Source organism: Sturnira hondurensis, unplaced genomic scaffold (assembly GCF_014824575.4).
Source record: "Sturnira hondurensis isolate 20B ecotype Veracruz unplaced genomic scaffold, ASM1482457v3 Scaffold0011512, whole genome shotgun sequence".
Taxonomy (NCBI): domain Eukaryota; kingdom Metazoa; phylum Chordata; class Mammalia; order Chiroptera; family Phyllostomidae; genus Sturnira; species Sturnira hondurensis.
Genome location: NW_028084143.1, coordinates 1136044 through 1159413, shown reverse-complemented (window position 1 = coordinate 1159413; position 23370 = coordinate 1136044). Strand labels below are relative to the sequence as shown.

The 23370-nt window shown below is 51.8% G+C and overlaps 1 protein-coding gene across 3 annotated transcripts in view; it reads left to right on the top strand.

The window, feature by feature from the left end:
* Positions 1-23370, top strand: part of SIPA1L2 (signal induced proliferation associated 1 like 2) — a 185095-nt gene that overhangs the window by 127527 nt on the left and 34198 nt on the right. For all 3 annotated transcript variants that reach the window (XM_037060249.1, XM_037060250.1, XM_037060248.1), the window contains exons 8-13: positions 4138-4714; positions 7623-7897; positions 18924-19181; positions 20804-20887; positions 22315-22415; positions 22776-22879. In XM_037060249.1, coding sequence (XP_036916144.1) covers positions 4138-4714; positions 7623-7897; positions 18924-19181; positions 20804-20887; positions 22315-22415; positions 22776-22879 — 1399 coding nt within the window. The remainder of the gene's footprint in view (positions 1-4137; positions 4715-7622; positions 7898-18923; positions 19182-20803; positions 20888-22314; positions 22416-22775; positions 22880-23370) is intronic.

The window sequence follows — 23370 nt, the reverse complement described above, 5'->3', positions numbered from 1 at the left end:
TTTTCCCCCTAATTATATTTCCCTCTGTCTTCACTCAGGTACTTTCTGTCATAAGTTGCCTTCTTGCCATTTTTGAAAAAAAAAAAATAAAGTGCCTCCTGGCTGAGAATCATAAATTATACACTTCCTCTATTTTCCCCTTAAAAACTTCCTCCAGTCCATGCCAAAACCCTAAATTAATCGTTCCCAGGCTGGGAGGTAGATGATGTGGCCATTTCAGTTCTTCCCGAGCAGAAGAAACCATTGCCGTGGCGAAACTCTGCTGCCCATCCCGGCTTCTGAGAACGCTCACCCTGCGGGTCTGCCTGTCCACAGGGCTCCCGCTCGCCCTGGTGATTTCTAGCTGCTACCCCCGTGCCTCAGACCGTGCCTCACAATCCCAAGGCTGTTTCCGACCAGGCCTGCGTTTCTTCTTTCCTCCCGAGAAAGAGGAAACAGCTGCCCCTGGAAAGTCTTACGTGGGGTTCCGGGAAAAGAGCGGGTCTTTAACCCAAGATGGGGGTGCTTGGGATAAACTGTTTTATTTTTCAGGGCCTTTGATTTCTTCTCTTAAACGTGGGGATGATAGTACCAACTTTAGTGTGTAGTTGTGAAGAATAAAGAGCAGAACAAGTGGAGAGGCCCTGGCACTTGTCATAGGTTATTTCTTCTAATGTCTTCATATGGTCACGGCCAGCCTGCTACCGACTGCCGACGGGCCTGGGTGGGGCACACAGGTGTGGGTGTGAGAGTGGGGGGGGGGGGGTGCTATGAAGACCAAAGAGCGAGGCTGTTTCAAGGCAGAGGAACCAGTCTGTGCGTGAGAGGTTGCCAGTTGACATGCCCAGCCCGTGCCCGGCCCCTCTTCAAAGAACACGGCATAGAAGCCGAGAGGCCTCAGCCTGCCTGTTGCCTCACAGGCAGCGTGTTAAGCTCAGCAGGTCGCTGACCCCTCTGTGCGGTGTTCTGACACAGTAGGCCTGGGCACCTGCGTGTTTTTTTCCGTGGCGATTTTCCTGTGTATCCGAGTAAAATACCACTGGCCTAATGCTCAGATCCACGCACTAATACTCAAAAAGAGGAAGAAGAAATATCCTGTGTGAGCGTGACGCTTGCACAGACAGTGCTGGTGCCAACGCCACGAGCTTCGTGCAGGTGCTGTGGCAGGCAGTCTGGCCAAGGAGGACCCGAGGTGCCACACAGGGCAGAGGCGCGGTTCCGGTGGCTGGTGGGTCACACTGCCCAGCAAGGGTCGCATCTGCACGTGTGGAAGAGATACTCTCACCTCACACAGGTGGTCTCTGGGGCCTGCACCACGGAGGCAGCATCCTCACCCAAGGAGAGCTGAGTCCACCTGGACCAACAGAGAGATGAGCAGGCAACGTCCCCAAACCTCTGCGTGACGTGGTTTTAGCCTGAAACTGGAAAAGCAAATGCAACAGATCACTTGTCTTTTTTATATGATTCTCTTTATTAGTTGCAGCCACTGCAAAGCTGACTCGGAGAGATTTATGTGTCTGTGTACTCTCCAAAATAAACTCACAGCAAAACAGATCCCTTCCTGACCCAATGAGACAGCCCCTCGCTGCACAGGCTTGGTTGCCGTCAGCTGAAGTGAAGGGATCGTCTACCCAGAGTGGTGACTTCCACTCTAGACAACTCCGTGTGCAGCCCCTCCTGACAAAAATGAGGTGATCTTGTTAACTTGATCATCACTGATGACAATAATAATCACAGTAGTTGGGTCACAGTAGCTTTACAGGCATTGTTTTGTTGGATCCTCACAGTGGGCCTTTGAAGTTGGTGCTGTTTTGACCTCCCTTTTACAGATGAGGAAACTGAGGCACTGACAGGTTAAGTAATTATCTTGGAGTCTCTCTGAGTGGTGGAGCTGGGGGCACCAGTTGCCACGTGAAAACCCTCCACGTTGCATGTTAAGGAAAGCACGCCTCTGCATTGTTGCTTTTGGGGGTCGGGTCTTACATCAAAATCGAAAAAATTATCAAGTTCTCGGGGTACAATTTGTTCTGAAAATTTTTCTTGTTTCCACCCATTGAGACTTACCTAAATCAAGCAAAAGAATGTCCCTTTTGCCCTCAGCTCTGCTCGGAAGACTTAGGGATTGTGTGAATTTTATAGCGGGGGACCTGTCACCGATCCCCATCCCCAGGGTGTGGCATAAATCAGAGCAGCCGTGTGCAAATTCCACTGCTTTTCTCGTGCAACTCTGATCTCAGCTGCACAGGATGGCCAAGTGTGGAGCAGGCCTGTGTCATCCTGCAGAGGGGGTCCAAGTAGATACTGGGGTTGGTGGTTTGGAGCAAAAAGGAGTCCCGCACTGAGAACTGTCTGGGAGCATATTTTAGCTAGAAAAAGTTTCCCCGAAGCTTTGGCTTTAAGTGCTTACAAGCCGAGGTCAGGGCTTAAAATCCACAGAGCTAAGTGCAGAAGAGACATCCTGCAAGGTGTCAGGTGGGATTCGGGCTCCACCGTTCTGTGAGGCGATCACAGAGTGATCATTGGGGAATGAATTCCGCCCGGTCCGGGGAGGGCATGTTCCAGTGCACAGAGAGGCCACTGGGTGCAGTGATTGGAGGAGAGGAGAAGCACCAGGGTGAGGGTGGACGAATCACAGTCCAGACGGGCAGCTTCGGGTCAGCGCTCTGCTCCGTGTGGGACGTGTTCAGGACCTTCCTTTGAGGACACCAGTCAATCCCTGACACCACCCTCTAGCAGGGAGCAGGCGTGCCACCCTTGATGAGTGTGGTGTGTCTGTCCAATAGGAAGCGATCCCACCCTCCCCTTTCATCCTGACTAAGCAGCTCTCCCCCCAGGCCGGTCCTCAGTGTCGCTGCTCAGTTCCAGAAAGTGACTCACTCTCTGCGGGGTGTGCAGGCCCCAGCAAACTCAGGAGCTGCCTGCAGACCGGGAGCTTTTTAGAGTCTGGCCCACCACATTCCAGAAAATGAATTCACACCTGGCAACCGATTGGAACGGAATGGTTGCGTGCCTTAATTCATCTCTTTCAGAATTTTCTGCTTGATGAAGATGGAACCTAGATTGCTTCCTTTGTTTATCCCAGCGTAGCAACTACCGGCCTGGGCAGATGTGGGATTAGTGCAGATTCTTGGTCTGCAGTTGGGGAGTAGATGCCGTGGGCTTCACTCCCTCCCTCCTTCCGGTCTTTTACTTGTTACTTTATTAATTAACTCTTCGTAGTTGGTCGCATTCCAACATGGATCTGAGACGACTGAAATGCCTGCTCAACATGGGGCAACACCATTGGTTCTGATGCGTGAAGGTGGTTGGTAGGGTCACTGTGCATTTGCTTTTTCCCAGTCCCTGGAACCGCTTAACACTACGCCTGTGGAATATTCATTTATATTTTCGGAATGTGATCAGGTGACTATTTCCTTAAAAACGTGCCCCTTCAGAGTCTTGGCAGTGTAAGTATGACCCTCGTGTCCAGGGCAGTGGCATCAGCCCAGTCCGCCCCCGGGGCCAGCCTCACTTCTGACGGCAGTGTCACTGTTGTCCTGAGGATGCGCCACGGAGCGGGCGACCAGCCTGGCACAGGCGGGAACTGGGTGTCCCGTGTGTGGTGCATCCATGCCCACCCTCTGCCCAGCCCCCATCTTACCTCGGGCGGCCGTGCCGACTACCACAGATTCCATCCTCACGGGTCTGGAGTCCGGACTGCCCAGGTCAGGGCATCGGCAGCTTTGGTTTTCCCCACAGCCTCTCTCCTTGGCTGGCAGATGGTGTCTTCACCCTGTGTCCTCACAGGGCATGTCCTTGGTTTCTCCGAGTGACCCAGTCTTTTGTGAGGACACCAGTCGGACTGGATGAAGGCCTACCCTCATGCATGCATTTTGACTTCATCTCTTTAAAGACCCTGCCTCCTAACAGAGTCTCGTTCCCAGACGCTGGGGGTTAGCACTTCAATATATAAATTTTGAGGGGGCACAACTCAGCCCATAACACGCCTTGTCTGCTAGGTTAAATACAAACCGATAAATTAAAACTTGGTGTCCAGAAATTAGGATAGCCAGTAGCTGCAAAACAGACGGCTAAGTTGAAAGTGTGTGCACGCGTCAGCCTTCCGAAGGCAAGTATTGTGGCTAAACAGCTCGTCTTGTTTCTTTTTTTCTTCCTCAGTGTTGGAGTTTCTAGGTCAAAAGATGTGCCACCGTTTGGCCCACCGATTCCCAAAGGCGTAACTTTCCCAAAGTCAGCCGTGTTTCGGGACTTCCTTTTAGCCAAGGTGATCAACGCAGAAAATGCAGCCCACAAATCGGAAAAGTTCCGAGCGATGGCCACTCGGACGAGGCAAGAGTACTTGAAGGACCTGGCGGAGAACTTCGTCACGACCGCCACTGTGGATACCTCGGTGAAGTTCAGCTTCATCACGCTGGGTGCCAAGAAGAAGGAGAAGGTCAAGCCGAGGAAGGACGCCCATCTGTTCAGCGTCGGGGCGATCATGTGGCACGTGGTAGCGCTGGACTTCGGCCAGTCTGCCAACATCGAGTGTCTGCTTGGGGTTTCCAACGAGTTCATCATGCTCATTGAAAAGGACTCCAGGAACGTGGTCTTCAACTGTTCCTGCAGGGACGTCATCGGGTGGACCTCGGGACTCAGGAGCATCAAGGTGTTCTATGAGAGGGGGGAGTGCATCCTCCTGTCTTCGGTGGAGGACTGTGCCGACGACATTCGGGAGATCGTCCAGCGCCTGGGAGTACGTACGCGTTTTATTATCTTCCTGCCCTCCTGGGGCGGCGGTCCCCATTCGTGTTGGCTCTCACGGGGGAAGTCCCGCCGTGATCATGCCTCCCAGGGAATGCCTTCCTGCTTCTCCGGGACCCAGAGCTTCATTACTCTGTTGTCTCGGAATACACGAGTGGGGGAGAAGCCCCCGTTACCAGTCGACTGGACGGGAGGAGGGAAGCCAGCTTTCAAGAGGGAGCGTCGGGTAGATTTTTGTAGTACGTGGAGGGAAGGCAGGGGCCTTGTCTAGATAGTGTGTCTGCAGAGGTGCCCCTGTCACTACCTCCCCAGAGTTGCTGCTGACCCTACGAACCAGTACGTGCTTTTCGCATCTGCCACTGTGTGTGTGTTTCTGCATAGGTGTTTTGTGTAGGCTGCCGGGTTAAATATGTTACTCATCTCACAACCCCCATTTCTTAAGGAGGTTTTATGGAATCACACACACAAAAATAAGTCACAAAAATTTTTTTTACTGTTTTTCTTTAATACAAACCCCTAAATACGATGCCCATGGGTTTAACAGTTGTATCTCTACTCCTAATTTTAACAAAGGAAGGTACAGATTTTAGTCTGACTATATACAATAGAATTATATGAATAAATAAAATATAAGAACAAAACATTTCATGGCAAAAGAATTACTTGTGGAAATCGTCCCCCGAGGGATGTATATTTTATTGATTAGAAAAGGTTTAGTCAATTGCCGGTTGGGAAGAAGGAGAACTTGTACCCATTTCTTGCCCCTGTCCTCCCACAGAGGGTGAATCCCCCCTTCGTTATTCAAAGTCGCACACAAGAGACACACTCAGGCCAGGGCGCGCCAGCCCTGGAGAAGTAACGCTACTTGCAGGCACTGTTTGCAGGGAAAGGCCTCCGTGGGTCAACAGCAGTGTCGGCCCTGCCCGTGCCAGCCTCGCTGTGCCTTTGGGGTGGCAGAGGGCCTGATTACTTTGTGTGCCTGGAGCACTGAGTTTTCCCGGAGTCTCAGGACTCACTGTGCTTTCGGGAATATTGCAAGTGCTTCTCTCTAGGAGACCCTCCAAGCTACCGTAATCTGTGCTCCTGAAAATACAACACGCACAAATGCCTCTTCACCAGCCGCCGCAATGCACGTCCCTGTAGGCTCTCCCACAGTCACCGTTCTGTGGTCCCCATCCTGCCACTTTCCTAGAAAGTGGCTGTGTCGCTAATGTGACTCAGGTGCCGGATGTCTGCACTATATTCGAGGAGATACCTTCTGTGTCTGGGATGACTTGCACTGGAGGTGCGGGGGGGCAGATCCCCCAGAGACCTGTGGGAGCGGCACCTGAGGGTGGCGCGGGGCAGCGGCAGCAGAAACGGAAAGAAGGAGGGCCTCATGGTCCTCGAGGTCCTCCTGGCGATGTTGGGAGCGACAGATGCAAGCTCAGTGTGCGTTCTGTGGCGGAGGGAGGTGAAGTGGGGGGCATCTGCTCCTCAGGCAAAGGCAGGAGGGGAGCGGGAACTTAGTGCAGAGGGACAGGCAGGCCAGCTCCCTGGGTGCGTGGCCTGTGCCGGCAGCCAGGACCACTCTCACAAGGGCCCAGGCTTGGTTCAGTCCTCTCCTCTTGCTGACTCCACAGGCCAAATAATTTCTGACCCCGGGGCCCTGCACTGGTTTGCACTGCGCCCCTGGCCACACAGGTTCTGTAGCCAGCCCTGGGTGCGTGGATAGGGGGCCGCCGTTTCCATGTGATAACTGAGTCCAGGTATGGATGTGAGGAACTCCAACAAAATGGAATGGGGTCCTGGAGCCTTTGCGAATGTTGAGAAGCAGGAAATAGCAGCAAAGGTGGGGAAGTGGCGGGTGGTTGGAGGAAACCAGGAGAGAGACAGACCGGAACGGGTGGGACTTCAGAGAAGCTTGCCTTTGAGTCTGATAGGTGGGTGTCCAATTTCTGATGGAAATTGTGTTAATATTGGAAAGGAGGCGGGGCACATGTCATATGTCATCTTTGGTAGGGGTTTAGTTGAAATGAAGCCAAAAAAAAGAGTGATGAAAAATCTAGTCAGATTGTATGTTTTACAAAGGTACTTTGTCACCAGTTCTCAATTAGGTCGTAACTTTGTAAACTTCAGTCTTTCAAAATGTCATCAGTGACTGAAAGCAGCGGTCCCTTCCCCAAGACTGGCAGGTGTGTCTGTGAGGAGCTGATGGTGATGTGTACCCTGGGTGGTCACCATGGAAACCTCAGGCACAGGGTGGGACCCAGAACCCTCCCCAGTCCCACAGCTGTACCTGCAGTTAAAGGTCTTTCAGGAATCTGTACACTCAGAGCAGGTTTCACAGAAATGGAGCCTTTTCTTAACTGAAACTTGATACCTTATTTCTGTGCTTTCGGGGTATTGGTGCGATACCTCCCAACATTATTTCCCACAAGTAAGGGATGCCGTGTGCAAATGGTATTTAGTGAGCTCGGGTTTTTCTTCCTGGGCATGGAAGCTGCTCCCGGGAAGCACTTTTGAGGGTGGTCTGAGCTAGTTCTTGGTGCTACAGTGCATCGAGTGGGTTGCAGACCCCTCCCTCCATGTCCCTTTCTGTGGCCCTGCCATGTACTGTACTCTTGGGAAGAGCGAGCCCGGGAGCCGCTGCAGCTCGGGGTTGCCTGTGGCCCCAAGAGGTGGCCAGGTGGCAAAGGACCGCCCTGCACACTGGCCTGGTAGCAAGTGCCAAGGAGCCTGGCCGACTGGCCACAGCGGAGCTGAATTGTCCCCAGGCCAGCAAGGGCCATCAGTCCCCAGGAGAGGGTCCGAGAGGCCGGCCAGGGTGTCCACAGGCTGGTGCATGGCGAGCACTTGCCGCTTTCCTGACATTCTGACATCCACTGCTGCCTGGCCCTAACCGTCTCCTGTCCCCTCAGATAGTGACCAGAGGCTGCGAGACCGTGGAAATGACCCTGAGGAGGAATGGACTGGGCCAGCTTGGCTTCCACGTGAATTTCGAAGGAATTGTTGCCGACGTGGAACCTTTCGGCTTTGCCTGGAAGGCTGGCCTGCGCCAGGGGAGCCGCCTCGTGGAGATCTGCACGGTGGCCGTGGCCACTCTGACCCATGAGCAGATGATTGACATGCTGCGGACGTCTGTGACCGTGAAGGTGGTCATCGTCCAGCCCCATGAAGATGGCTCACCCCGCAGGTAAGGCTCGGCAGGGCCTAACTGCTCCTGCAGGTCCTCAGAAAATGCGGTCAAGGGCGTTCTCGACCAAAGCTGCTGGCGTAGTGCCCATGAAATCAACTTAGAGCCCTGAAAAGTTCTTAGTGTGCAATACATGAGAAATGGTCATTTCCTAAGCAATTTAATGGGGCGTTGACCGCGTGAAAGCTGAAATACTGTACAGGTTGCAGAGCAGCTGCTTGGGTCGCCTGGACCAGTGTCTGAGGGGAGATATCTCGTCGTAGCTCAGCCTGTAGCAGATTCAGTACTTTCCTGTGCATTGCAAGAATTCCTTCCGTAACGTGAAGTCCTTGATTATTAGCAGGGTGTTTGAGAGAACAAAACTTGTATGTCTGAAGCAATACGAGAACATCAGATTACTCACCGTAATCACCACCGCATTCCAGTTGAACTGGGGCGGGGCATTCCGAGAAGCCGTCATGAGAAGCATATGAAAGGAAGTGGCTGGACTTGGGAAGTTCAGAGGCGGGTGGGTGAGGGTAGGCACAAGGATGGAATGAGCAAGCGGTGCTGTTCCATTGCTGATAGAAAAGGCGAGGGCTCAGCATCAATAAAATGTTAGGCAAACGAGAAAGAATGATGCCTAATTAGGAGCAAGCCATCCACCTGGCTCTGGCGGCCCATGCGCCGCACTGCCTGCTGGTGTCTGGGGCACACTCTCTGTCCGTCCCAGAAGTTCCTACAGGTGCCTGCAGAGCTCTGGCTGTGGGGAGAGAGTGTGCCCGGAACGCAGGCCATGCCTGTGTGATCTTGGGTCATTCACGTGCGCCCTAGGCTGAGTGTAGTATCTGTGAGATGGGATTATGCTCTCGTTCGCCTCCTACTGTCCTTCTGACGACTCAACAAGATGCAGATTAAGTAACATTTTCTAACATCATTGGCACCCACATTTTAGTTAAAATCACTGTAAGGTAGCCCTGACCTGTGTGGCTCAGTTGGCCCGGACATCATCCCACAAAGCGAAAGGTCCCTGGTTTCATTCCCAGTCAAGGCACGTGCCTAGGTTGTGGGCTCAGTCGCTGGTCTGGGGGGCCTGTGGGAGGCAGCTGATGGATGTTTCTCTCCCTCTCTTTCTCTCTCCTTTCCCCGCTCTCTCAAACAATTGAAATAAAAATAAATAAAAACCACTTAAGACACTCATCTGGATTTTTTCACACTGTAAGAGAAGTACTGATCATTCCAAGATAACACAATACCGTGTCTGCTTCCTGAACTTCCTTCTCTGGTAACTGAGGACTTCCTTTCTCCGCCCCCTGCCCTCCGCCTGTGTAACCAGTGCTGTCCCCTAGCACTGTCCGCGACGGTGTGTCCCTCGTCTGTGCCGTCTGCAGCAGTGGCCACAAGTCACACACGACTGTTGCACCCTGGAAGTATGGCTAGAGCAACCAAGGAGATGAATTTTCTATTTATATTAATTACATAACATTTAGTTACCCATACGGGGGAGGAACAAACTTCCTTCTACCCTCAAGGTCTTCTGACTGGTCTAATATTCAGATAGAAGACAGATTAGCCATAGAAAATGGGGAAAGTTAGCACATACATATGTATGGGCACCGCGTGTGCGTGAGGCTCAGAGATAGAACGCAGATTCTTGTCCCCATTTTGCCCTTTCAGTCCATTCGTCCCCCAAGAATCACACGTAGTGGCAGGAGTACGGGAAATCCGAGACAAACACTACTTTATTGAAAATGAGACTTGGAGATAATACAAGGCAAATCCTTTAGACCTTTGAAGCTAAAGTACAGTCTATGGAAGCCTTTTCAAATAAACGTTAAGCCAGTTATTAGAAGTTTTATCGTACAGTAAGATCCCTCTGTTTCCGTGGTAGCGTTAAAGATTTGCGGCGAGTCTCACGGCGAAGATGAAGTCCCTTTATCTGTTGTAGAAGTTGATTTCTGCCACAGACCCAGACACAGTGTCACCATGTTCTCCCTTTGGGTTACAACATTCTTCTCCGATTTTTAGTTTTGGTCTACTAGAAAACACTTTCAAAGCTTTCAGGAAATCTGGTTCATTAAAATGTTAGCATTATCATTATGTTTGGTATTTAAAGCCTATGATTTTAAAAAGGAGACTTTCTTAGGAAACACCGAGTATTTTTAGGTAGAACAAATAAACAAAAGCTACCATTTAAAAGTTTTGGCTGTTATTTTTCTTACCCAAGGACATGTCCAACTGTCTTGGTCTGTGCATAATTCTTCCCTTGTGTTAAATGCAAATTATCTCACTAAAGCTATTCTAGATGTTAAGTGATTTTGCCTTTGTTTCCCTGGAGTCTCAGAATGTTATTCCCTGAAGATACAGATTTTTCTCTTGATTAAACTAGAACAAGCCTGTTATACGTTTTAACTTCAGCCAGGACTAGAGTTAGCCATTTGCCTGGTAGCAATCCTCCCAAACTGGCACACCCACCCATCCATCCATTTCTGCAAGTCTTGAAGGTTTTAAGCCTAGCATGGATCATTTAAAATTCTTTCAGTGTAGTCTTCCAAAATGGTACACATTTGAATTCGTGAATTTTTAAATCCACGTTTTTGTTAGTTAGGGGTCCATGCCGCCTGGGCCTGCCTGGACACCCTCTCCACCCCATGAAGTCCTCGCCACCCTCAGGCAGCGTCCAGACCAGCGGTTTCCCTGCACAGAACTCTGCTCCGGGCCACCCTGCAGGTGCGCAGCGGCCCCTTTAAATTTCACCCCTGCTCCGAGAGGCCAGCCTTCTGTGTATCAGACTTTGTAAGAAGCTGGAGAGGGGGGCCTTAAAGAGGAAGCCGGAGCATTTGACTCATTTTTTAAGTTAAATACAAATGTCTTCAATGAAACATTGTTTAGCACCACCAGTCCTATAGCAAAAGATACGCAAACGGAAGCCTCGAGCTAAAACTGCGCCTTTGATTTGTAGCTGGAAAGTCAGCCTGCCTCTCCTCACAGATTGGCTCTTGGTGCTTGCAGGGAGGGCAAGAAGAAAACATTCGTTTACGTGGACGTGTGCGTCTAGTTTTTAAAAAGTTGTTTTTAATGTAAGAACCATGAGGTGTACCAAAATGGCCCAATCAGTGAATTGCAGGATATTTCATTCTTCGTAAACATTGTGAGTAACCGAGGGAAGATGCTGCAGTTCGTCCCTGCCGTTTATCCGCTTTGTTTCTGTCCAACAGGAGATCAGTGAGAAGTGACTGGCCTCGGAGCCTGTCTGCTCCCCACGGCAGTGGGCGAGGCCTTTCGTTTGGTAGCCGCCCCCTGGCTGTCTGAGGGTCAGTGTTTCCTTACGACTCAGACGCTGCTGCTTTAAATGGAGTCTTTAGTTGGGAAGGTATTTGCATTGAATCAGAAGCTACCCTGCATTTCGAAGTCTTGTTCTCAAGCCGCAGGTTGACGATCCCTCAACTTGAAAGGAAGGCAGCGTCCTTTTTTGATTTCCTTGTCGAGTTCCCGAGAACCCCAAGCTGGGAGGGTCCCCTTCGGGGATGCTTATTAAATGATTTCGTGCTGGGACTGGATCCGAAATGAGTCCGTGTGGACTGGGCGTGAGTGGCAGGGAGCAGTTTGGGAATAGCACTCTTCACGTGGAAGTGAGGGTTCAAGGGAGGGCATGTCCCCAGCAGACCGTGTCCGCCGAGGTGAAGAACAGTTGCTGGAGCCCCTTAATTAACCTTGGCTTTGGGAGGGCTGGTGTGGCCCAGCCCCCTGGCCTTCAAGGTGACTGACATTCTGTCAGTGTCATCTTAAAGAAAGCCAATCAAGTTCAAAGGCTGATACAAGGAAGTAACGACTGATCAGCATTATGTGTGAGTTGTTACGCACTGTGAGTGATTTAGTAAATACGTCCAATAAAAATGGAAATGAAATTCCTTGCTGGGTGCATCTGTTTTGTGTGGTTTTTCATACTCTGTGGATGTGACTTATTTTTCTGTGTAGTGCAGAACGGTGGGGATTATCTCACGTTGCCGTGAATGTAAATTGTGGTTCTCTGAACGTTCTGGAACACTGAAGCTTTACCTTCTTGACTGTCGTTTGCTGCCTGTCGCCTGACCATTCGCCTCTCAAACCCACAGAGGAGGCCGTGGGAATCGGAAGAGGAAGGAGAGCTCCCTTTTGTTAGATTAGCAGAGCGTGTGCGTGTGTAGATGGAGGCATGGAAATCTGGGCTGAAGTGAGGTTTTAGATGAGAGTTACAATTTATTCGCAAGGATAAGAAAACAGTTACGTCTGGTACTGTCTTATGGGCCCTGCCTGAAACAAAATACAGAACTTAGATTCTCTAAGTAACTGAACCACACTCACCTGACTGAGTTCCTATGAAGTCATGCTTGATTATTCTTTCACTCCCTGAAGGAACAGCATTGGATTAGAGAATGAATGGGAGGTGGGTTAGCTCACAGTCACTCATTCATTCACTGACCCATTCATTCATTCCCAGAAACCGCGCGGGCACAGGGGCCGTCGCCTGAGCAGGGCAGACCTGCTACGCTGCACTCTCACGGGCCCCCGTGTCTGCCTGGGATTCCAGAATGCAGTCTTTTCCATTTATAGTCCTGCTGTTTAAAAATAGTCTTCTCGAAGTATAGCAACAGCTCACTACGTGATACTGTGTCTCCGAAAACACAGCCTCTCCAGTTACTGCTCTGTGTTTCAGTGCCCACGCAGTTTTGCGGCTTGGAATGTGGTCCTATCACTGACACTGTGACAGGAAGGCAAGGGTGACGGGAAAGCGCGAGCTGCGTCGTGGTGGACAAGTCCCCCGCCGTGTGAGTGCACAGGCAGCGATGCTCTCCTGATGGCAACGTTCTTATCAGAAACCAGGCGTCACAGGGCCATTGAGAATCTTCTGTGTTTAACTTGAAGTGTGTAATGCAATAAGATGCCATTTCGGGTGTCTAGCTTTCTAAGAAACAAAAGGAAGTGGCTGGCTTTGTGGAGAACTTCCGGAGCCATTTAGTCGAGTGCTGTTCGGGGTACGACCCCTGGGGAGACACAGTGGGCCCCTGCGCTTCGTGAGGGAGGAAGGGTTGGAAGCTGATAAATAATTCAGTTCCAGGCAGCTGCCCTGCCCGTGGCCTGTGACACACGCCTTTTCAGTTGGAGTCCTTAGTCGGAGGGCTTGGTCAGGTGGGCTCATGGTCTGATGGCTCTGTCTGTCTGTAGTCTAGCTGTCTTTCTATTCCTGTAAATTTGCCAGAAGAGCATTTCAATTAGTACCTGTTTCGAGCACGGCACTGCCCTAACCCTTCCCATAGGCCGTATTGTCTGGTTATCTCCCTGTTGCAAGCTTTTGATTTTCTGTGCAACAAAAAGAGTTTGCGATTCAAGTGAATGAGCTTCAATTACCCCTGTCACCTTGTTGGATGATTTGGAAAGAGTCTTTAGCTCTTAGCAGGCTATTAGCATAACAGACGCTAAAATGATTAAAATATCAGTGATTGCTTTAATCCCTAGGGCTATAAAGGGTTCTTTTGCAAAGTGCATAATATATAAGAAGCAGATTGTACTTTTCAGGGGATCTCTCCGCCTTTGTTTCCAAAGATTTTTTTTTTTAGCTTCTAGTGGAAAGTATGGCGTTACGGGCCGCATTAACTATTCTTTGATGGTTTTCGAAGGAGGTGGCCAAGGGTTTTTGGAAAGAGCACGGAACTAGGAATCAGAGGTTCCAAGTTCCGGTGTGAACCTGTCTCTGGTTAGCTGCCTCGCCTCGCCAGCCTCTCTGAGCCTTCTCTGAAAATCGGGCATGTCCTTGGGACTCCTCGGACATTTCTGGGAAATGGCGATGGCACAGTGTGCGTGGAAAGGGTCCAGCGCCCCACAAGGTAAGTGGCAGAATGGAGGAAAGGAGAGTGCTGGGGTAGGCTGTAAGGTTCTTCCTTAGATTACGGGGTTTAGTTAAAGATTCTCTACAAGGCAGCCAAATTAAGTAAAACCACCAGGCCATTTCAGAGCATGGCACATGCAAGCTGTAATTATGGGATTACATGCGGCTGTGTGATCTCAGCTTACCCAGGCCAGCTCCAGCTGATTTGTTCAAGTGCCTTTTTTTTTTAAAAGAATATGCCTTGTTAACTTTCTCAATTCTCTAGGTTTTTGGTTTTGTTTTGCTATTCTTCAAAAGAATCGTCACTATTTGTTACCCCTGGGACTCACCCCCTTGGAGCAGCAGGAGGTTGAAGTTGTATGTCCCACCTGCATGTAAGGTGGAAGGAATAAGGGGACAGAGTGACGATGTGTTGCACAGGTGAATATATGTGGGGGGTCGTCACAGTGTGCAGTTGTCTGCAATCCTGATTGTTACACACAGTCCGACTTCAAGTGCTGTGAGTACAGGAGACCCCCTGCACACGGCAATGGGGCTGCTGGTGGGCCAAGGAAGTCGGTGTGAGCTTCTGTGAATGTCTGTGCCTTCCTGGTCCCATATCAGTGACCTCCATCTGCCAGAAGCAGAAAGTACTTCCTGTTTGTAACTGAGCTCCTTCCTGTGACGCTGCCGCTTCATGAAGCTCATGTTTCATGCAATTTAATCTTGACACTCGTGTTGCGGTTCCTGCCTCTCCTGCAGGAAGAGAAACATGGGTCCAACGAGACTGTCCCGTTTCTGTGTATGGGCAAGTCTGGGTTTTGAGCTCAGAGCCTGAACTTTCACTTTCGTGGAGAACAGGTGGTCAACGGAACGCATAAAACTGGACAGTGTGGCTGGGCTCCCCCAGTGCTGCCTGGTGGTCAGGCTGTGGAGGGGAGACCCCGCAGCCTCTCCTTTCAAGCACCCCTCAATATTGATGGTATTAAGGGAAGAGCACTTCCAGGAAACTAGAGATGCCATTGGAAGGGAGTGGGCCTCCGTGGGTGGATGCCATCTTGCTGGCCTCTCTTGCTGGGCATCTCTGAAGTTAAGGGTGCACGGGTACAGTGATTGGTTGACAGCGAGTATGGATGCCTGTCAGCTGGGAACCAGAGTGGACACCACCGCTGTGCTGGCCTTGCCCAGAAGCACAAGTAACAGGGGACCAGAAACCAACTGCTGGGAGGCCCTGCATTCCGCAGCAGGAGGGTGCCACTGCGTGTGGAGAGGGTCCCTTTTCAGGAGTAAGCCATGCTAGGAAGCCCACAGAGCCGAGGGCAGAAGGACACGCAGTGTGGTGTTTCAGAATAAAGCAGCCAAACGTGAGAGTCTCCGAGGGCTCCGACTAATGGAACTACTTGTCATTCTCACAGTTTCGTCATGTTGCATTTTAATCAGCACGTTTTCTATGACCTTCTTGGTCGACACAATGTTTTGCCTTCCAGGTTACACAACTAAGAGAGATTAGACTCAGAAAAGTTTCTGGCTAGATGAACCACATTAAAAATTGTATTTATTTTTAACTCTGCAGCTGAGCTTTTATTGATCTCTGTGTAGCATTCATGCTAATTAGAAGTGTAAGTAGATGACACATTCTTTTGTTACCGAGTGAAGAGGAACCGGATAGGCTTCCCTGTAAGTGATCCTGCAGCCTTATCTGATGTCTCTCGTGTCTCCTTCTGGCAGGCAAACTGGGAAAGCTGTGCCCGAAGCTAGAAATGTAGCTCAATCTATTGCCTTGCTTGGCGAGTTGAAAGGAGGCCAAGGGCGTTTATCGTGAGCCCCGAATCTTGCAATTTAGGAAGGCAGAAGACTCAGGTCTTCAAGAAAAACGTTTCCTTTACATAGGAGACACTTTCCCCGATGTGTCTTTTGTGCTGCGTCTCTTTGCATTTGGTCAGTTTGGGTTTCTGCTGCCTTTTGACCTATTGGTGAGGAGAAGTTTCCGGGTGAGCTGGGATGGTGCCACCTGGTATCCTGTGCTGGGACTGCGCAGGGACAGAGAGGAGTGTGCAAGGTCAGGGGCAGGTGCGTGGCTGGTGCGCACTGTGGCACAGGGCCCCTGCGGGTGCATTTGTCATTCCAGTTTTACACCTTTCCCATTTCCTTAAAACTTTGTCAAATCTTCTATTCACATTTTTCAAGGAATTTCTGATTTGTATGGAGCAGAACTAAGGTTGACTGGGCCTGGTGTGTTATAATTAGTAGTATTTCTATGGCATCTTATTCACAGAAATGAAGAAGGAAATACTCAGTTTATGAGTGTAGTTGCTATAAAAGTGTCACATTATAACAACATTAATTTTGATTCAATAATAAAACACCTTTTTTGAGAAGAGCTCATTTTTATTAGGGCCAAAGAATGCCAGTTCTTAGAATTAGAAGATCATTTACACATGACTTTATGCAAGAAACTGGACACAGAATGATCCCACCCCCGATCCCCCTCAACCGAGTGCATTGCACACGTCCTTGTACCGCTCTCTGAACTGTTGTGCACAGTTCCGCCCCGATGGAGGAGCGCTCCTCTTCCGAGATTCAGGCTGAGTTACAACAGTGTACCAAAGACCATAGCCGATGAGCATAAACTAAGTGTGCCGTACGACTCAGCCCTGTCCTCTCTTTCTTTGTTCTTCCTTTTAAGCCAAAGCTAATGAACTTGAAACCCAGGCAGGCCCCGGAAATGCAAGCTGATGAAGGATTCACATTCCTTTCATTCCAAATGTGAATCCGGGACCTTTAGCCTTGGTGAGTTCCACAAGAAATTCCCTGACCTGCCCTGTTCAGGCTGGTGCAGCCTTTGAGACGCCGCAGCCTCAGGGTCACCTGAACGCCCAGTGACTTGGGCAGAGTGTCAGGACGGAAGACACAGTAGTTCTTCTTCATGTTCTGTTTACTGTGACGGCCCACCATTAGGATCTCTGACGAGGCCACTGGTCGCGTGGATGAGTCCGCAGTACCAGGAGATGTGGTATCTACTTAAATAGAGAAACCCTTGGAACAGTAAAAATCCTTGAGTAAAAATTGTAGAGCTTCGGCATTTCACAACACACACATGCACAAATACAAATCAGCGTAAATCTGGACTTACTAAATGTGGCCAGTAATTTCACTAACACATGCAGTAAATCCAGAGTAATTCAGACTTGCGTGGGTTGGAGAGATGAATTTTGCTGTGGCGGAAGAGGTGTTGAAAGATAAGTAAAGTTTACTAGTAAACACATCGTCCCTGCGGCGTTCTCTGTGAACAGACGTAGTAGTGTCTCTTTAGCATGCTTTGTCCCGCATCCTTCGTCTGGTCTCCCAGGGTAGCACCAGCGTCCCTTTGGCTTCCCAAGCCTCAAAGCAGGACATTGTGTTGTATTTCTGCCCATCTCTCCATCCCAAGCTCCAGGGAGTGTAGATTTCAAAGGCAAGAAATAGCCCTCCCACTGCCCTTGAGGAGACTGGAGCTGCTCTGTGTACCAGCCACTGTATGGGCCTGCCCCGACCCAGCCTCTCCACCCGTCGCCCCGGGAGCTCAGATCTCGTTTAACGCAGGGATCTGAGTTCCGCAGTGAGGTGTCTTGACACAGATCTTTTTGCATTCGTTTTGCTGGGCACTCTGCCCCTTTTATTCTGGTGTTACGTATCATTTAATTCTGGGAGTTGTCTTGCATTGTTGCCTAATAGTTTTCTCCCCACCTTTTCCTTTCTCTGGCCAGGGCTCAGCTGTTGAAACTTTGCATTGCCCATGTTCACTGGGCATGATTCCATGTATACCAGTGGGTTTAAGATAAATCCAGGTCTCTCCAAAAAGTTTGCAGACCACCTGGAGAGAGAGCATATCCACGCGAGAGGCCTAAAGGTGATCACTGCCCGTCATCCAGGGCCACAGCACTCTCCCGCATCCCACAGGCTGTAGCTAGACCGGGTCACCGCAAGCCAGGGGACGGCTGCCACAGGCACTCGCTGGTCTGCATCCCGAAGGTGCGAGGAGAGATCACTGTGATCCAGTGTCCTTGTGTGCCCCTGCAGAACACCGCGCTGACGACACATGACTTGCTGCTGGCCTTTGTGCTCCTCAGCAGAGACTGCAAATCTTGGGGAGCAGTGGGGTTTGAGCTGAGTCTTGGGCCAGATCAGGAGCTGTGGTTGTCAGGGGGTGGGACACAGGGGCCGGACAGTCAGGAGGAGACAAGATGTGTGGCAACTGTGGGTAGGCCAGACCACTGGGTTTTCCAACAGCCATGTTACAAAAGTTTTATTTAACACGGGAAATTATTTTTAACCCTATATGTTGTTTAACTTAATATCTCAAATATTATTTCAACAGCCAATAAATATTAGAAATTATCAGTGAGATTATGAGTTTGTATTACCTTTTTCACTAGGTCTTTAAAATCCAGGGTGCGTTTTATACCTATAATCAGTTTCGATGGGAAATCTTCATCCAAACTACTTGCTGTGTTTAGGTTTCGTGAAATTTTTAGCTGTAAAAGTAGGTCTGTGAAGGCACGCTGTTTCAGCCGTACTTAAAGAGGAAGGACCTGAGTGTCGAACCTAAAGGTGAACCGCGATCCAGTCTCTGCTCTCCTCCGTCACTCTGCCCCCAGTTCAGGGCCCTGCCACCTCGTTGCCGGGGCTGCCCTGTGGGCCACACAGCTCTAGAGGGAGCGTGAGGTGCATGGACGTTTCCAGAAGAGGAATCTCTGGGGATACTCTGGGGGGTGAGAGACAGAGAAACCAGCCACAGTCTGCCAGCCCTGGCCGTTGCTCCCGACAGAGCTGTGGTCCGCAGAGTGTGCTTAAGTCATTTGACTGCCCGCTGGGCCCTGGGGGCCTCTGTGGTGCCAGGTGTTGACCCTTTGAGATCCTCACCGGGGGCCTGGGGCAGGAGCTCCATGCCCCTTATTTCACTTGAGCCACCGCATAGCCGGTTTTCAGCATGGGTCAAGCAGAGCGGCCAGGCTGGGGCACAGAGCTCTGTTAATCCCCAGACTCAGTGGTCAGAGGCAGCAGGGCCCGAATAGTCAGGGCATGCTCTCTACTGTAGGCGAGCTGCTCCCTGGACAGAGCGGCCCTCCTCACGGTCCATGGGCCCTGACAAGCACACGCGACCACACAGAGCCAAGCCGACGGCGCCGAGCCCCCCGTCTCACTGTCTCCTTGCCTCCACAGAGGGTGTTCCGAGCTCTGCCGAATTCCCATGGTGGAGTACAAACTGGACAGCGAAGGCACCCCCTGCGAGTACAAAACCCCCTTTCGGAGGAACACCACGTGGCACCGGGTGCCCACCCCGGCCCTGCAGCCCCTGCCCAGAGCCTCGCCCGCGCCCGGCACGCCCGACCGGCTGCAGTGCCAGCAGCTGCTGCAGCAGGCCCAGGCCGCCATCCCGCGCAGCACCTCCTTCGACCGCAAGCTGCCTGATGGCACCAGGTAGGGCTGGCACGCTGACTTCAGACGGCGGGAGGGGCTGGCTTTTGTTTGGCCTCATGGTGTCTGAGTCAGCTTCTCCCGAACATGTTGGTAGGCAGGGCTGGGGCCGCAGACACAGGGGTGCCTGGGACCGTCCTGCTGCTGGCCCTGCGATGCCCAGTCACCATTGTGCATCTGCAACAAATGTCATGTTGTGTTGACTCCAGCTGAAGAATGAATTTAAAGGAAGGGAAGGACCTAACCGCAGATGCCGCCCACCATCTGTGACCCACCCGGTCTGCTCACCTTCTACACCGTCTCGGGAAAGGCCCAGGAAGCCCTTGTGCGCGGCCCTCTGGATGCGTGCAAATAATGGCTTCATGCATGAATAAACTGCCAAATCGATGATTAAATCCCATCACCCTAATGTGGGCAGTGTTTTAAGAGGTCCGAGGTCACTAGCATTTCTCGACTTTTCTCTCACTTTCAGCAGAGCAAGCTGAGTTTAAATTAATTTTCCAGTGAAAACCCACTTATTTTAAAGTTAAAGCCAATGGCATCAGAAGCTGGTGAGCATTTTTCGATGCATGATTCGCACAGGTCGTCCGAAGCGAACAAACAGCAAGCTTGTCTCGGCACCGTTAATTCCCACCCCGATCTCAGCTGTCGCGTGGCCTTACGGCCGTGGGGACACCAGAGAGCCCTCACAGTGGCTCACGGGGCTCTGGGCCGGCAGAGCATCGGGAGCACAGGTGCCGGCCTGCACCCTGGCTGCCTGGTGACCTGGGGCTCCCACTCGTCCTTGCCCGGCCTCTGGTCTGCTCTTCTGAGGAGTAAACTCAGTAATAAAGAGACTTCTCTGGGGCTTTACAAGGCTCGGATCCATCCATGTGGGTAAAGCGCTTAGAGCCGTTGCTGGCCTGCAGTAGGCCTGTGCATGTTTTCACAATAACTAGTTAATGAATGAAACCACACGGTCCTCCGCTGCTTCCTCCATCATCCTTCCCGAGCGAGGGCAGGAAAGGGGCCGCTTCACCCCGACATGAAGGCAGCTTGGTTCTGGGCCCCCTCGCGCGAACGTCTGCTGAGCTTGTAAACGCCCCACATTCCACTAAATGCTCCCAGGTAGCCCAGCTGAGAGGGGGGCAGCTGGCCGGGAAGGGCTCTGCCGGGCCTCCCCTGGTGAAGTAGAAGTTAGCAAGTTATAGGGCAACACCGGGAGGGTCCCTACAGCACGTGGCGAGCTTGTCTTCCCCAGGCGAGTTCTCATGAGCACCTCTCACGTGTGTGTGTCTGAGAGACGCAGGAATGGACGAGGCTGCGTTTGCCCCGTTCAGGGTTTTCTCTCTGCACAGGTTGCACGTACAGAATCAAAAATGTGCCTTGTGCTGAGTGTCACGCACCAGGTGGTAGCCATGCCTTTGGAGTTGTGTGTTCCTGGGGGTCACGTGGCTGTTTTCCCATGTTTCACCGAGTCGTGGTCTGCGTGGCAACCCTTCAGACGTGAAGGCTTGTTCCAGCCATGTCTTTCAACATGCGTCTCTCTTTGGGAAACGGAATTCGCTTGTAAAACAAGCAGGTCAAGGTGCGGGTACCACACAGGGAGCGCGGCGCCCTGGTACTGACTCTGGTCCCCGTTGCAGAAGCTCGCCCAGCAACCAGTCATCCTCCAGTGACCCCGGACCTGGTGGCAGCGGGCCCTGGCGACCACAAGTGGCCTACGATGGGTATGCTTGCCCCCACCCTCCAGGGCCCCACCCTCAGGGGCCACACTGGCTGTGTGAGGCCGATGGGAGGTGTAGAGTGTCCTGCAGGCTTCCCGTGAGTCTGTGGAAAGCCAGAAGGCTCACTGTCTCCATGTAGGTAGCTGGTGCTCGTTTGCCTGCCCTCTGGGTGTGTCTGCTTTTTTTCCCTCAGATGTGCAAAGCCTTTGAGCGTGTAAAAATTAAGGGTTTGGGGACTCTATGGGCAGTGTCCTTGGGAGAGTCCCCTCCTCCAACTGCTGACGAGGTATAAATTCAGCCTCTCTTGAAAGTACTTTTTCTCTGAAACAGCCCAGAGTCAGAGGAGCCTGGTTTTGCCTTTGACACCTCTTTCTCTGCCTCCTGGCAGAGAAGGGAAGAAGGCCGCCTTGCACGTGGGCCGAGGACTGGCTCTTGTGCTGTCTGTTCACCTAGTGTCCGGGTGCCAGCAGGTCAGCTGGAGCCCAAGGGCACCTGGGAACATGGAGACGCTGAGCTGACAGATGTGTCACTCGGGGGAAGACACCTGGGGGAAGACGAAGAGGGAGGCGAGGCCGCGGGCTCCCCACGCGATGGCGGCCGCTCTCCCGGCAGTGGGCCCAGGCTGCTCCCAGGCCGAGCCTCCCCTTGGAAGGAGCCGGGTGAGGGGATTTAGAGGAGGGAATGGCCAGGTTGGACGAGAAGGGTCCCATTACCAGAAGGAAGTGCCTTCCCAGAGCCCTCTTGCCCAGCAGTCTGGCCTCAGAAGTAGGTATTTTCAGTTGAGTTATAGTCCCCTTTCCCGAAATAATGGGTGGAGTTCTTAAAAGTTGCACAGAAAGACAGTTTCCCGAGGAGCTACATGGTAAAGCAGAGGGGAGATTTTTGTGTCAAAGGAGACTTTCCTGGCTTTTTCTGCAAACGAGAATCTGTAGCTGGGATCCTATAAATGGGAATCACTTTATAGTCAAGTTTTCTGAGATTTATTTCCTTTGTAGATTTATATTGCCCTATTTTGGGTAAAAGAAGGTCCCCCTGAGGTAGTCTACAGCCAATGGGTCTTATTTTCCTTTCCTACAAAATGTAACACACAGAAGTATCAGGGGCATGTATTCTGGGCACAAGAAAAATGGAAGCAGTGATCTCATTTCTAGCTTGCTGGGAACAAGAGTCCTTTCACCCACTGGCGTTGGTGGCCCTTCTTCATCTTTGAAGGACTGTCACCCAGGTGCCCCCACTGACCTCGTGGGGGAACTAGAGCCCAGTTCCCAATGCATGAACCCCCTCTGACGGGGCTGGGGGACAGACCCCACATGTTTGCGGCAGGTACTTCTTGTTAGGGGTCTCCCTGGGGGTGCCCGTGTAGGAGCCAGCACTTTGGGACACACCGGCGGGCAGCAGTGGTGGCCAGGGTCAGCTCCTCTTCTTTCCAGGTGCCAGTCCCCCCTGCTGCTGGAGCACCAGGGCCCGGGCCCTCTGGAGTGTGAAGGGGCCAGGGAGCGGGAGGACACTGCCGACGGGGGCAGACACCCAGGTAACACGGGGCCCCGCGGGCAGCCCCCCTCCCTGCAGCCCTGCCCTCCTGCTCCCTCCCCTGTCCCATCACGCGTTCGTTCAGCACCCGTTTGGGGTGCACCACTGTGCCATGTGTCAGCTCGTCCCTGGGAGCCACCAGGGATGTGGGCACACTGATGGTGGTCCTATGGAAATGGACCATTGTCACCTTTGGGGGGGGTCCTGCCTACTCCTATGCAAACCCACTGGTGAGACCAGAAAGTCCTGGGACCACGACCCTATTTGTTTTCACCAAATGGCCTGTTGGGCTCCCGTGGTCCCTTGCCCTTTCACCACTTCTGGAAATTCAAGACTCAGCTCTTCCCTCTGTGTGCGGCAGAAACCAAGTGGCATGGCCCGCCCTCCAAAGCCCTGAGTTCCTACAAGGAGAGAGGCCTGCAGAAGGATGGAACTTGCAAAGATTCCCCCAATAAGCTTTCTCACGTAAGTCCTGTTGTCCTGAGCGGGTCACCGTGCAGCCATTCTGATTCCTTGTTAGCCACATTGCCAGGGCACACCGTGGCGTGCCCTTGAACCTGGCAGGTCGCTTAGAGCTGAGGCGAAACAGTGAACAAATAGGAAGTCGAGAGCTTTTCTCTCCTTGATTTATGAAGAACCTCAAAGAAAGGTCTCAGAGCAAATTACTGCAAAGCCACAAGGGCACCCTCAGCCTTTGACCCTGAACCCAGCGCTGACAGTTACTAGCTTGTGCTCCTGTTGCGGTGAGTTCAGCGGCTGGTCGGAGACATTCTGTCTGTAGCGGGCTGGTAATGTGCACACACAGCCACCAATGGGCCACGGCAGCAGCACTGGCAACTCGCTGGTGGTGTGTGTGTGTGTGCTCCTCACCACAGCCCCGAGGGTGAGTCTTGCAGGTGACCAGCTCAGGGAACCAAAAGATGCTGTTAAACAGGAAAACATAGACTGTCTGTTGT